The following is a 15,446-nucleotide window of genomic DNA, read 5'->3' as shown; positions in this document are numbered from 1 at the left end:
TCTGGGTACCTTGTTCTGCCACTAAATCCTTTCAGAAATCTGACGTTCTGTGCCATAAACTGCTCATATTCTGCTGCCTGGTATGTAGAGCAGGACTTTACTCCAGGAGCAATTGCAGGTGGGGAGAATGGTGACATGGGTGATCTTTCACCATTGTGAAAGACAATTTGTTTGTTTTGAGGCAGTGATTAAGGGAAGACAATCTCTGGACTCCCACCCTTGGTGGATCCTGTGGTGCTGCCCACCAAACTGGGAATGCCACTATTTATCTGCAGCAGTTCTGCTGTTACACTGATGGGCAAAACAAATGAGCTGGTGGTTGTGGTACTCATCTGTGAGTTAGGCAAGTCCCTCAGCATCTGTGGATCTCAGGTCTTCAAGTGTGAGAAGAGAGTAAGGAGGGTTTCCTGGCTGAGTGAGTAACCATTCTGGCCTGCTGGATGGACAAATGTGTTCCCAGCTCTGCTCTCAGATGTTGTAGAACAGTGGGTATTGCTGGCTCTGCTTCCAGCAAAGGCTGACAGGCACTGTAGGGACAACAGGGTGATGCTGGATGTGCTTGAAGTCCAAAGTGCAGCGTCTGGGGCCAGATCATCCTGCTTTTTTGGTGAGCCTGTTTCCCAGACATGAGGATCTCTCTTCATCCAGTGACTCAGCCACCTTTGATATCTTTTCCATCTGTGCTGCAGACATACCCTCAAATAGCCCGAGTGAAACAAGACCAGCAGCAGCAAACAGATATCCTTGTAATTTTTGAAACTTTATTCTGTATTGCTGCTAGCACAACCATAAAAATATCCCTCTAATTGTTTCCCTATTCAAGCAGAGTACTCTGTGCTCTTTGCATTTCTTTGAGACAGTCTGTTTTTGCTTTTTGTAGGCATTGGTGTACTCTCTTGGCACACCCTTAATACCTGGAAGAGATAAAGAGGGGTTCTCCTATGCCCTATACTTTGCTAGTTGACTCTTCTGAGATATCAAGGCCTCAGGAGAGATATCTCTTGATATCTCTTTTAGGTAATCAAGATCACAGCCCAGCTTTCTTCCTTCAGAGGCAAAAAATAAAATTGAGTTGAGGGTTACATGTCCCACATTGTGGGATTCATTTTAACTAGTCTTGCAGAGTGCTTTAAACATAATAAACTTGTTCCTAAGTCAAAGCGGGAAGAACTGGGGAAAGGCGAGCTGGGTCTTCAACGGATAACTAGAAGAACAGGAGTTGTGAGGTCCCAGAAACATGGGAGATAAAATCCGGCAGACATTGAGAAAGGCTGATGATACAGTGTCCAAAGCTGTGATCTGCTTTGCCTTGGATGAGCCCTAATAAGCTTTGCAATTAAATTTGTAATGAGGCTGCAGCTGTCTGACTGTGCTCGGCTGAGTGCTCTCGGCAGCCCGGTGTGGTTACCAGCATCTATCAGGTAGTTGTGGCTCTAGAAAACAACTCTGTTTCCTTCACAGGTTTAAGGTAACTCTCTTCTCTTTCTCCAGGTGGTGGTGGTAGTGAATGATGTCCTTTCAAACTGTTCTGACTCATGCTCTTTCCAGTTCAGTCAGGAATTGACACCCACAGTCAGTGATGTGGAGTATTTGTCAGGTAATGGGGCTTTGTGTCTGAACAAAATGGCAAAAAACCCCCATTGTTCTGTGAAAAAGATCTGTCAGATGATGGTTTCACATGCCTGTGTATTCTTTTGGAAATTTCTGCTTTTATGAAAACTGCAATTTTAATGGGTTGCTTCTGATCAACTCCATTTCCAGACATGTTAAGTGTGTACAAGCGTGTCCAGAGTAGGGCAATGGAGCTTGGGAAGGGTCTGGAGAACAAGTTTGATGAGGAACAGGTCAGGGATCCAGGGGTGTTCAGCCTGGAGAAAAGAAGGGTCAGGGGAGACCTATGGCTCTCTACAATTCCCTGACAGGAGGTTGAAGTCAGGTGTGGGTCGGTCTCTTCTTCCAATTAATAAGCAATAGGATAAGAGGAGATGGTCTCAAGTTGCATTAGAAGAGGTTTAGATTGTATATCAGGAAAAATGTCTTCATTGAAAGGTTGATCAAGCACTGGAACAACCTGCTCAGGGGAGTGGTGGAGGCACCCTCCCTGGGAGTGTTCAAAAGGTGTGTGGATGTGGCATTTGGGGACATGGTTTAGTGGTGAACTCAGAGGTGCTGAATTAACAGTTGGACTTACTGGTCTGAGAGGTCTTTTACAACCTTAATTGTTCTGCAATTCTGTGGTAAAGACATGAAGGGGAGACAAATGGTGGCAGGTTTGGTGCTTAAAGCAAAAGTAGCTCTTGGCTCAAGTAATTTTTAGCAAAAATTTAAGAAAAAAATGTAATAGCTGGACAGGGACAGGCAGGAATTGGCATTATGTGGGCAATGAGACAACACCAGCGGTGCAGTTTTTAGGATGTCCTGATGAAGCTGGTAAAAACTTTTAACTGTTGGTTGGAAGTAAATCCAGGGCATTGCTACACCAAAATTCATGAGTTATCTTGTTGATTGTGTCTCTTCAGATGATGGACCCCTGGCCACAGTGGTTATCAGGGGAGATGGCTTCACTGGGGAGAAACCAGCACTGCAGGTGGAGGTGAACAGCACGACCTGCCACATCACGATGTTGAATGAAACCCAAGTGGTTTGCCAGGTGGAGAGGCTGCCAGTGGGAATCTACCAGCTGGCACTACTGGTGAGGCCTTACGGATTTGCACTCAATGGCAGCACAGGAGAAGGGATCCTCCTGAGAGTGGAGCCAAAGCTGGTCGCCATCGAACCTCCTACGACTTCAGAGATCGGTAGGTTTGAACGCCAGAGCAGCTCTGAGGGACCATCTGCTTTCTGCCACTTCTTTTCCATGATGTGTTTGGTTCTTCTGTATTTTCACTGCCCAGGTCTTCACCAAACCTGCCAGAGCACAATAAGCTTTTGGATGATACTCTCAGGCACATGGTGTGACTCTTGGGGATGGTCCTGTGCAGGGCTAAGATTTAGACTCTAAGATTTAGAATCTAGTGGGTTCCAACCAAGTCAACATATTCTGTGATGAAAAAGACATATTATGGCTGTACACACTGTGTGGGGAAAGTTACTTAAAGAGTGACACACTTCCCTTTGTTCTTTGTGGAGGCAACCAATTTCCCAACTAGTTTTGTTTGGGAATTGTAATTTCGAGTGCACGTATATTCATTCCAACAAATCAGGTGTGTGTTAGTGTTTCATATTCATCCTACCACATCTGTAGCTTTGCAGTATTTGAATTAATCTGGCCTAATCAGATCAAGTATTAGGAAAAATTTCTGCACTGAAAGGATTGTCAACCATTGTAACAACCTGCCCAGGGTAGTGATGGAGTCACCATCCCTGGAGGAATTTGGAAGACATGTAGATGTGTAACTTAGGGACATGGTTAAGTGGTGAGTTTGGCAGTGCTGAATTAACAGCAGTTAACAGTTAACTGAGTTAATGGTTGGATTCAATCTTAAGAGGTCTTTTCTAACCTAAATGATCCCTTAATTCTATAACTGTGAAATGGTTGTACTTTAGTTCATCCCAGTCCCATTGGAGCAAATTCATACACTGAGTAATAAAATGGAAAACACATTTGTGTTTAGATACAAAACTGAGAAACCTAGAGAAGCTCAAGCTAAACTGAGTCTCCTTCCATTCCCCTTACCTCTCCTGTCCTTGAAACAGAAAAGGAAATAAAGGGTGATATAGTCCATACTTGAAGACAAGAGGTGGAAAGATTTCCCACAGGACTCTGGGGACAAGGGAACATACAACTCTCTCATGTGCCCTGTATGTGAGACAGATGGAAGTTCAAGCAAGGTGCCCAGACAACTGTATCTAAGCCATAACAAATTCTGCAAATAACCAACCTTTCCCCTTTTTTGGGAGAGGGAAGGGTCTCCTCAGGTCAACGAGAAACGTGGAAAACACTCTTGCCACACCTGGGCTGTGCAGTAAGGGCAATCTCAGCTTATCACTTCTTTTCAAGAACTAAGGAATGTATCTACAAACAACATCTACTCTGAGAGTAAAGGTTACCCAGATTTTTTTTTTTTCCTGGAAATCTTGGCATTTCATAATTGTGATGATTTGAGATTATGGTAACAAACACCCCTGAAAGCAGGAAGGCTGGCCTAGGTACAGCAGGAAGCCACATGGCTTGGAGAACTGAACCAGCAGGCAGAGAAAGGGAGTGATGGTCTGTAAACCTCTCCATGGATGAACCATTGGATGGACTTGGAATAAAGTAGTGTTCCTAAACTACAAGTTATGTCCACCTCTTTCTTTTCTTTGTTTTTTTTGGGGGTGGCATGGGAAGGAAGCTATTGTAACCCTCTTATTACATTTTTTCCCCTAATGAGAGGGTCACATAATACACTAAGGTTAAGACTCTTGATTCATAGAAAACCCAAGCCCACAGAAATCAAGCGTCTCCAAAAAACTCTAAAATAATTCCAGAAATGGCAAACTTTAGTGCTTGGGCCTTGCTTCCCATTTCCTTTGCTGGTAATCCAGTTCTTCTCCCAATTACAGTGATCTGTCACTCATTAAAAAGAAAGCAAGTATAATGTTATCTTACATTACATGTGCCTGGAATGTTTATAATTGGAAAGAATTACAGCTTCCATCTGTGTTTTTAATTTCTTCCATTTAAAATACTTCTCTTCAATTTCATCATAAAGTGCACATAGGCAGTATTTCACTGCACATGGATATAATGTAGATACCAAAACAAGAGCATCAGTCTTTACACAACACACATGGATTTTGCACTCTAAATCTGAAGCTCCTTATCTGACAAGTCTCTCATTAGACAAGTGGCTTCAGTTTTCACTTCTTGCTCTTTCTGACTCTGCAAATTTAATGTTACAGAACGGGAAGGCAAGAAGCAGCTTGTACTTTGCTGCATCAGCTCCCTCGTGTCAAAATAACCCTGGTGTCAGTAGTGCCATACTGGGAGATCCCCATGACCTAATATTAAAAGCATGGAATGCCTTTCTAAAGATACTCCCATGTTCCAGTGGATAGCAGGAGCTTACTGTTAACATATCCAATTGCTGTTGTTTGCCTGGTTTTGCTGCCAGCCAGAGAAAATCTAGAAGATTAAACTACTATAATTCTCTGGTGGTTTAAAGAATTAACAGGAAAAGATACTTTGGGGAAAATGTACGAAGGACTTTACCATCAATACACAATTATTTTAGTGTAGAAGATTGTTTACATCACATGTGAAAAGAATCATAAAAGCTCACTTGGTTTGTAACATAGCCATGCTAATAAATACAAATAAGCACTGCATTAATAAAGTTCCTGTCCAGCAGTCTGTCCAGCCACAGTTCTAAAACTCTCCAGTGTTGAGGACTAGAGCAAACAGCTGTAAGTTTCAGGCAAAATTCCTTTTATTTTTAAATTTACCTCTGAACCATGTAAAAGAACAAAGTCCATATTAGAATTTTCATTAATGTCTGCTCATGCTCCCTTTCCTGTTTCTCTTTGAAGTATCGTTGAATCTTCTGATTGCCTAGAAAAGCAAAGGGGTGCCTCTACTATTTACACTGAAATAGGATGTTGAAGAAAGATCAAGCACAAGTCTGACTTGTGTGGGGCATGATCCCGCATGTGATGGAGGAGGCTCAGCTCTGGCATGAGGGAGAGCTGAGTTTGCTTTAGTACTTCACGGAATCAAGCCCTCCGTGACTTTCCTCACAGCTCTAAGTCTCAAGTTCTGCCAAGTCCCCTTTCTAACCTAAGTTTCCTAGACACAGGCCACAGGCTTTTTGGACAGCAGGGTGCCTGGCAGCTGTTTGAACTGTGAAAGCACCTGCTGTGTTAAGCTCATTTTCCATTCTTAGTGCTTCTTCCTTCCTTCCCTGTTTCATTCTTGGGCTGGGGATCTGTCTAAGAGAGAGATCACAGGCCAGAGCCTGCTGGTTTAAATAAGTATGTCATTAAAAAATAACCCGAGAAACAAACCCAGCCCTCCTGTATCCAGGAGAAATATCCAAATAATAGGTAAGAAGGATCTCTGGTGAAAGAGAGGAAACCAGGCACAGCAAGATGGAGCAGATCATCATCAGATCAACTGAGAGACTGTGTTTTTGTAGTCATCTATAAACAAAGAATCCTTTGCATATAAAAATATTCTATGTATTGGATTTTATGGAATAATTGTGTTTTTCAGGAGGACTGAGAGTGGCTCTCAGGGGGACCAATCTGGAAGGGGTAAATGTGGTGTTGTTTGGCTCTCAGCCTTGCCCAGTTTTGGAGGATGGCAGAAATTCAACCAGAATTGAATGTAAAGTTCCTTCTCGGGTAAGAAACCACATTTTTTGGGGAACAGTCAAGAACTTACAGGCCTTTCTATGTCTTCCTGGCCTGAGCTACACTAGGGAAAGGGCAAACTGTAGCCCACAAGCCAAGTCTTGGCTGTGGGACAATTTGCTGTGCACTCCATCTACAGAATAGACTGGCTTAATTAAACATAGATTAATAGGTGATTTATGAAAACCAGTGAAACAACAAACAACTCTTTAATTTAGTAAGGATCTTGCAAATTAAAAACTGTACAGTCCTGGATTTTATTTACTAGTTTAATTTACTAATATGGATATAGCAAATCCCAATCTACATAGTCTGGGATTGTTTCAAGGTTTCTAACTCTCCACAGATGTTTCTTTAAAGTCAGTATAAATGTACACATTTAAGTAGAGTCTTAGATATAAGTTTCATCAGTGCTATGTGCCTGACTTGTTAAGTATGAGAGATGCAGGAAAATAGTAATTTTTATTTTTTTTAAAAATTAGTACATTCTTATACCTGACATTTTCTTCATTTCTCTTTCTAGGGCACAGAAGATACTGCTGCCCACGTGACATTAATTTCTGGGTACCAGTCAACAACAGTAACCAACTTGTTTCGATATGATCCTTCCTTAAACCCTGCTGTTGTGTCCCTGAGCAGGAACAGAAGTGGCATAGCAGGTGAAAAGGCTGAAGATATATATTAAGAGCCATCTGGAGAAGTGTTGTTATTGTTGATGGTGGCGGGGCAGAGGGAATATAGGTCTATGAAGTTTGATCTGACACACTGTTTTTTTGGTTTGACTGGTTTTACTCCAACATACGTGAGGGAATGAGTTGCTTGTCCTAGGTCAGTATGGATGATGTCCACAGGATGTTAGATGTGTTACAGTGTTCCTTTTGCATCATGTTTCTCTAACTCTGCTCTGAAATTTGCCCACCCACTCATCCTTGGTAATAGGTTCAGCCATGACGAGATAAATGAGCCCTACAGAGTGTCCGTGTCCAGGATCCCAAAGGGTTGACCGTAAGGAGCATCACATGTATTTTAGGCTGTTGAAAGCAGAAGATAGGCAATGCTTGTCTTTCTAGACCTCATTTCCAATCCAAACTGTTCCTTCCAGTTTGACTTTGTAAACTGTTGCTTTAGAATATGAGCATAGTCTTCATGGACTTTGTGGGAACAAAATCCCAAATAGATGTTGTAGAGTGTTGATCGTTCTTGTCTTTTGAAAGTTTCTATTTGGAGTTGAATTTTTTTTGCTCATTTCCCTCCTTTTTTTTTCCCCCCAGGATTTTGTCTGGGTGTTGGGAATAGAAAGCATTAATGCCAAATGATGTCCACTTACAGACGAGTCTTTTAGGAAGAAGTTTAGCACATTTCTATGTGGCAACCAGACACCGGTTTCTCAGTATCTGAGAGAAAGAGGAAGGAAGATGGGAGAAAGACAGAAATATTCCTGTTTCCCGCTCCCATTCCTCCAAGGATATAATAATCTGCTTTTTTTTCTTCTCTTTGTTCAACCTCTCCAGTGCACACCTTAAAGCCCCCCCCAGCTCCCAAGTTTGGTTGGACTCGGTGGAGATTTATGGAGTTAGGTGACTACGAGTGCCAAAACGCACTTTCTGTGCAATCCCAGTGTTTCTGTTCCTTTCCCCAAACGCCCTTGTCATTTTCTATTACTCCAGGATGCATAAATAAGAGAAAATGTCCTTTATCACTTGAATATTATTCCGATGCCACAGCACCAAGGGGAGGTTTTTCTCGCCGCAGGCATTCCAGGTGCAAGGAATTCCTTAATGTTATAGAGTCTCGTGAGTAGTGCTGGGACTGAGTTCAATCTCCTATTCAGAACCTCCATGGCTTTGTCTTTTAATATAATTTTCCTCCCATAGAATAAAAAGAATAAATAAATTAGACCAATGCCTTCCAGGCATCTGGGATTAAGCTGACAATTGACCAGGAGTACAAAGAGTTCACGTTATTAACATACTCAACTTTACAGGCTTTAAAACTTTATTTGACTCTTTGTGCAAGCAGAATTGAAAAGTACTGGCTTCAAGATCTGCTTAGAAGAGCAGGTAGATGAAGGGAGCTTCGTACAGGTTCTTCTGCTTAATCAGGAGGCTCTGTCCTCCCTCCTTCATCCCTTCACCCCTTCAGGGGAGACAGGAGGGTGAGATTCACCTCCTAAACACACCTCTGTGCTTGTTGTTTAGACGTCTTGAATAGTCAGTGAAGAGAAATAAGAGTTCTTTGCTGGGATTCACCACAGCTCTTTTGTGTATCTTATTTACAACAAAGTGAATAACACCATAAAGGCTCTGTTTCTCTCAACTGACCACAGATACAGCTATCAGTGAAAACGGCTCTGTTAGGACTGATGGATACCACCCAAATTTTTTAAACCTATTTCAGGAGGAATTTAGGTTATGAAATTCCCTTCTTCACTGCCCTTGTTCTTTTCTATTACTGCACTGTGCACAGATAAGTAAAGTATCCCCTTTCATCTGAATACAGTGTGGCTCAAAACAGAGTTTAACTGCGAGAGAGAGAGCCATGTTTCCTGAAAACAAGGTGCTTTGAAGCTGAGCTGTTTTTTTTCTTCACGGTAGCTAGTACGTGAATATGGGTTTGGCTTTGTGCTGAAAATGGTGTTGCTTACGCAGGGATGTTTCATCATTGCTGATCAGGGCTTAATACAAAGTCTAGGCCTTTTCTACTCCACATCCCACCCCACCAGTGAGTGAGCTGGGGGTGCATAAGGAGTTGGTAAGGGAATACAGACAGAACACCTGCCCTCAGCTCACCCAAGGAATATTCCAGACCATATGACATCATACTTAGCAATAACACCCGGGGAAAGAAGAAGGAAGAGGGGAATGTTCAGGTTTTTGGTGTTTGACTTCCCAAGTAATGGTTATGTGTGCTGGATTCTGGCTTTCCTGGGGATGGCTGAACACCTGCCTGCCCATGGGAAGTGGCTGATGAATGAATTCCTTGTTTTGCTTTGCAAATATGGCTTTTGCTTTTCCTATAAAACTGTCTTTACCTATGAGCCTTCTCCCTTTTACTCTTCCAGTTCTCTCCTCCATCCCACTCTGGATGAGGGAGTGAACAATTATGAGAGGCTGAGTTGCTGGCTGGGGTTAAACCCCAACAGGCACATATGTGACCATCTGACTTTAGGTACCCAAAGAAATTTTCGTTTTACTGTGGGAGGCTCCTGTTAAAGTTAGATCATCTCCATAGGGCTTAAAAATGTGATCCAGATAACTTGTCAAGGATTTGGGAAAAAAACCAGAACTCTTCAGCTGCAGTTTATGTCAGTTTTAAAAAGACAGGATTTGGCTTTTATGCAGTTCAGATATTTATAGGATAGAGATTTATGACAAAGGGCCATAGATCTATCCTGAATATGGAGGATGAGAGTGAGTGTAGAGGGTCATAGCCAAGTTCAGTGGGTTGAGATCTCAAGACAACTCTGATACCTGGTGACCTTATCCATGAGGGATTCAGTAGGATACAGAACCATCACACTTTTGGTCTTGGGCTGATGGACATGACTGGACCTGTCCTGGCATGATGGGACTCTGTGCTCTTCCCCAGGCAATGGTCTCATGTGACAAAATAACCACTGCCAGAAAAACTGAAATTGTTTCATCCATTCTTTCCTCTGCAGGAGGGGAGGAGCTTCAGATTGGGATATCCCAGTTTGCCGCCTACCGAGGTTTGGATGTCAAGGTCCAAATTGGAGACTCGTGGCCACAGATCCAGGAGCAGACAGACCATGGTGTTAATGTGACACTTCCAGCCCTGGCTGCAGGGTGGCACAATATTTCTGTCACCATCAATGGTATCATTATTGCTTCAAACAGGTGAGTATTTTCCTTATAAACTTCATTCTCCATCCCATTTGGTGTTTTAGGGTTAATCTGAAAAGGAAGGGAAGAGTTTTTCACAAACACCTAACGGTGAATTCTGCAGTGTGGTATAAAATTATGAATAATTATCAAGGCATTTATTGATCTGTGGAACCCAAGTCAGCAAACTGCTAATGCTACTCAATTAACTCCCCTTGGATCAGTAGGAGGCAGGAGAGAAACATTTTAGAAAAAAACAGTTGATTTGATGAAAAATGCATATTCAGGCAATCAAAGGTATTCATGGATTCAGGTCAAATGCAGATAAATCCTGCTGTAGGAAAACAGCAGAAGAAAAGAAACACTTTTCATCAGAAAAACAAAAGCTAGTTTGAACAATAAAAAAATGCTTTGTTTGGAGAATTTTTAAATGATGCTATTTCCATCTTTTAAGGTGACACTTCAAGTTCATGCCTAGATAAATGTAATATAACTGAATTAAAATGTGGGGAGAAAACCAACCTGAAATGAGGATGTAAGAATGCATTCACAAGCAGCACAGTTTTAACCCTCATCCATGGCAGCTGCCAGGAATGATCCTGAAACAATGATATTAGGAGAAATTAGCTGGTTTTATTGTTTCCAAACCAACCTAAGCTGCTTGTAGCATTAATGAACTTCAGGAGAAAATCTGTGGTTGGTGTGATGACACACAGGGATTTATCCCACCTGGTGCTGGAGTCTCTTAGAAGCCCCCTCATTTCTTCTCTCCAGGGATTGAGTGGAGAGAGATGGATCATCCCAGGAGACAAGTCTGATCTCTGGTGGGCTGGATTGCGGGATTGGGAAGGTCTCCTTCTCTAGTGGATCTTTTTAGGGAAGGGGGTGTTTTTGAAAGGAGGATGGTGAGGAGGAAAAATAGATGTAGATGAGACAGAAAGAGAGCTACACCTTTATTTGAGGGGCTTCAGGAGCTGATATCTGGGTTTCCTCTTGTTTCAGTTAGTTACTCTACTGTCTGGTGGGAGGAAGTGAGGAGAGAAGGCAACAGGGATGTCTCTTCAATGCACTTGCATCTCCTGCTGGGGGTGTAGCTACAGTGGGATCTGTTTGCCAAAAAAACCCCTAATTCCTGATAGGTTTTTCTTTTGATGGGCAATTCACTTGCACCTTGTGGACTAAATTTGACCCACAGGTTGCCAATTGATAAGAGCATGTTTGTGACAGATGTAGCTCAAATGTGTCTTTGCCCACGGTAGGAGGGTTGGAATGAGATGATCTTTAAGGTCCCTGCCAACCTAAACCATTCTATGATTTTAAACCACATGGAAAAATTTGGAGTGTGGGGTGGTCTTGTCGCTTGTGGCATTAAACCAAGGTGATGTGACAGGTGAGTGTTTGACTTTCCAAGCTAGAAAGAGCTGTTAGAAAGGATAGCAGTGTAGCAGGAGAGAAAAATGTAAAAATGCCCCCTAAATCCTTTCTATGTTTCTTGTGTTTTGCAGGACTGAGCTGTTAATCCAGTACCTCTCTGAGATCTTCAGTGTGGAGCCGTGTTGCGGCTCCTTTCTGGGTAAACAGTGTTGATACATCTGCAGCCACTTATGGAGGTTAAAGGGATCAAGGGCACAGTTTTCCTGCAGGACTGGAAAGTGCATCCAGTTTCACATCAGTTTAAATGAGGGTGCTTTGAATCTGTGACCCTTTATTATGCAGACATCAACAGGCAGACAGCAGCAGTCTGGAAATGTGGGATTGTAGTGAGCATCCCTCAATCTGGTTGGTTGGCTCAGGGCTCCCTGTGCTTTGAATCCAATTTCCCCAAGTGTTTGTTCATATATCCTTGCATGTTCCCGTTGGGAAAACAAAGCACGCCCACACCTGGCTCATCTGTGCTGTTTCTTTCAGTCATTTCACCCTCATCTTTCAAGGTTTTCCATGTGAAAGTTAGGTGGAAAGCAGGGTAAAACTGTGGTTTGAAGCAAACAATAATTTCAAGTGATCTCAAAGGGGATGTTCATTTTTGTTGAGTTGAAAAAAAAAAAAAAGCCCTTTTTAAATGTTAATTTTAATCAAAAGTGAAATATTTATTAATCCTGTTCCAAGCTTTTAGACACTGGAAATAATTTAAGTGTGTTTGAGAGCAAAACATCACTGAATTAAAAAAAAAAATTTTACTTTAAATCTTAAAAAGCAGATTTGGGGTGGTTGATTTATTTTGTCATTTGGCTGGTGGTGGGGGAGAGTTGAATCCCTGTAGTGAATTTTACATGAGCCTTTAGAAATACTTTTATAGAAGACAGAGAAATTCTTATGCTACAACCTCAGGTCCTCCACAGATTGCTCTCCCAGGCTCACAACACATTTAAAGACACAAAAATTCAGAGGCTTTGTGCTACGTTATTAGTTCAATACTTTGTGAAGTGCTCAAACCTTGAAAGATGAGAGAATGGATAGAGTTTGGAGAGCAAATCCTATAAGTTTTGAAGATTAAGACATACTAAAAAAAATAATAGAAGCTGTACCCTTCTTTTCATATTTAATGGTAAATTGAAAATTAAATAAGAACTGATTAACTTTTTGGTTGTGCCTTTATGAATGGCTTAAGCTGAATTAGAATCTCATTGCTGCAAAAAGCACCAGTCCTCCCCCCTTTACCTCTAGTCTTTTGTTGTCTCTAACACGAGTGTGGGTATCTGGATTAAGGATTTGAGCTCACTCAGAAAGAATCCCATCATAAACCAATATTTTACAGGCAGATCATGGGAAAAGGAAGGGAATGGGCTTAATGGATAAAGAGGTTAAAGTAAGGTAAAGCAGTGGGAGTACCAATAATGAAAGGAAGAGGGAGAGAGGCTTCAGGTGGACTCTTTACTGTGAAGGTGGTGAAGCCCTGGCACAGGTTGTCCAGAGAAGCTGTGGCTGCCTCATCCCTGGAAGTGTTCAAGGTCAGGTTGGACAGGGCTTGGAGCAACCTGGGATAGTGGAAGGTGACCATGCCCATGGCAAGGGGTTGGAACAAGATGAGCTTTAGGGTCCTTCCATCCCAAACCATTGTGTGATTGTATGAAATGTGGAACTCTGCCTGAGTTTGAAAATAGTCATTCCTATGTTCTGCTTCCCTGTAGGCAGCAGGACCAAACCATCTTCTCATCTACTTGTATGGACAGTCCCATTCCATGAAGAGTTCAGTCTCAGTTTACTCTCTGGGGTCCTTTCACAGCAGCTTTCTCAAGATGTGTAGTGGCTCTTTACTGTCATTTACTACCACAAGGGTCCCTGGCTACCTGTTACCTCAGCCTCTTGTCCACGTAGGATTATCCTGATGTACAGTTGCTTATCATCTCTAACTGTCCTATCCAAATAAAAAAAGAACTTTACTTCTTCTTCCATTCACCCTGGTTAAGACAATCATGCTTATCAGCTTTATCATAGAATGGTCTGGGTTGGAAGGGTCCTTAAAGATCATGGTTTGTGGTTGTTCACAGACAGTCATTAATTCCTTTCCTGCCAATAATGTCCTTCTTCCTTATTTTGTTTTACTCCTAGGTGGAACACTGCTCACAATCTCTGGGGTGGGCTTTAGCCAAAATCCTACCCTGGTTTCTGTTTCAATGAGCAATCAAACCTGTGCAGTTACTCACTTGGAAGAAGAGATAATTTGGTGCCTGACCCCACCAGCTGCTAATTTGTCTGATGAAGATTCACAAGACATCTCTGTCAGAGTAAACGTTGTCATCAGCAGCAGATCACTTCAGTACGCTCTCTTGGCCAAAAGGACCACCACCTTTAACTACCAAAGAGCTTTGACTCCCCTTGTTACTGTTGTTGAAACAGAAACCACAGACAGCAGCCTACTCTTGAACATCCAGGGGATAAACATCACTGGATCTGTGGCTAAGCTTGGACACAGTGAATGTCAACTTGAGTTTCAACGTGGCAACAAGTCTGCAATGTTTTATCAGTGCTCTTTGCCACTGAACAGCCTGGAACCTGGGACTTTCCCCATCCAGGTTGTCCACAGGCAGCTGGGATACGCTCACGTGACAGCAAGGCAGCAGGTCCTTACCATAACTCCAAAGATAACCTCCATATTCCCAGCAAAAGGATCAGCCTGCGGTGGGATGTTGCTCACTATATCTGGCATTGCTTTAAAATCCAGGAGGAATTTGGTACAGGTCAGCCTGGAGAGTAATTATTCCTGTGAGATCCACAAGTCTGATTACAATACCATTAGTTGTGTTGTCCCTCCAGTGTCACATCCTTTGCATTCTCAGGGGCTGACTGAGGCATCCCGAGCTCTCAGTGTCACAGTGACTGTCAACGGGGTCAGCAGTGTGTGCCTTGGGGACTGTACACTCCACCTCCATGAGCAGTGGACCCCTCTGGTACATTTGGTGACCTGGAAGACTAATGGGACACTCACCTATGTGACAATCAAAGGACAGAGGCTGGCCTGGCCAAGCGACAGCCCCCTGGTACATGTGAACAGCCACAATGTCTGCAAGGTGACTTTCTGGAACGAGACCATCATCGAGTGCCAGACAGCCTGCCTTGCCCCAGGGGAGCACAGCATTTCCCTATCCAACAGGAAAAGTGGGAATGCTTGCTTTAGGGAGGCATCGAGGGTCCTCTCCATCCTGCCCCGCGTGGATCGGTTCTACCCACAAAACTTCAGCACCAACGGGGGAGGTCTGCTCACCTTGGTGGGCTCAGCACTGAAAGGGCAGAGAACAACTTCTGTTCTCATAGATCACCACCCCTGCCACGTCCTCAGTGTCACCTGTGCCACTCTCCAGTGCACGGTGCCTCCGGGTAACGGCACCAGAGCTCTGAGTCTGAAAGTGGATGAACATTTCTATTACCTTGGAACAATAAGTTACAGTGAGGAGTTTACCCCAGCTTTCCTTTCACTTGTTGCAACTGGTCTCCTTCTAACCATGACAGTGTCATGGGTCACAGAGAGGGACACCCTGCATGTGTTTATTGGAGACTTTGTTTGTAGTGGTGTCACCATCACTGGCTCTATGTTGCAGTGCTCAGCTCCTCCGCTCCCTGTGGGTGAATATCCTGTGCTGGGCCTGGATATCCCCAGGGGCTGGGCTTCCTCCAACCTGACGTTCACCTCTCAGCTGACAGTGACAGCTGTGAGTCACAACTGGGGTAAGTCATGGAGGGTGCTGTGTGAGGGACTGCAGTGACAGGCTTTTTTGTCATGAAAGCAAAAAAATATGAATTAAAAAAAAAATAATTCATAGCCTGTCAGGCTCT

General features: G+C 43.0%; 1 protein-coding gene across 9 annotated transcripts in view; it reads left to right on the top strand.

Moving 5' to 3' along the window:
- PKHD1 (PKHD1 ciliary IPT domain containing fibrocystin/polyductin) overlaps positions 1–15,446 on the top strand; it is a 258,573-nt gene that overhangs the window by 33,353 nt on the left and 209,774 nt on the right. For all 9 annotated transcript variants that reach the window (XR_004356231.1, XR_004356232.1, XM_032683659.1 and 6 more), the window contains 7 exons: positions 1,492–1,597; positions 2,520–2,798; positions 6,194–6,324; positions 6,857–6,992; positions 9,995–10,190; positions 11,681–11,748; positions 13,725–15,338. Coding sequence is in view for 7 of the 9 variants with exons in the window: in XM_032683659.1 (XP_032539550.1) it covers positions 1,492–1,597; positions 2,520–2,798; positions 6,194–6,324; positions 6,857–6,992; positions 9,995–10,190; positions 11,681–11,748; positions 13,725–15,338 (2,530 nt within the window). In the remaining 2 variants the exon portion in view is untranslated. The remainder of the gene's footprint in view (positions 1–1,491; positions 1,598–2,519; positions 2,799–6,193; positions 6,325–6,856; positions 6,993–9,994; positions 10,191–11,680; positions 11,749–13,724; positions 15,339–15,446) is intronic.

The sequence above is a fragment of the Chiroxiphia lanceolata genome, chromosome 3 (genome assembly GCF_009829145.1).
Source record: "Chiroxiphia lanceolata isolate bChiLan1 chromosome 3, bChiLan1.pri, whole genome shotgun sequence".
Taxonomy (NCBI): domain Eukaryota; kingdom Metazoa; phylum Chordata; class Aves; order Passeriformes; family Pipridae; genus Chiroxiphia; species Chiroxiphia lanceolata.
Note: the sequence above shows the minus strand (reverse complement) of the source record. Positions and strands in the feature narration are given on the sequence as shown.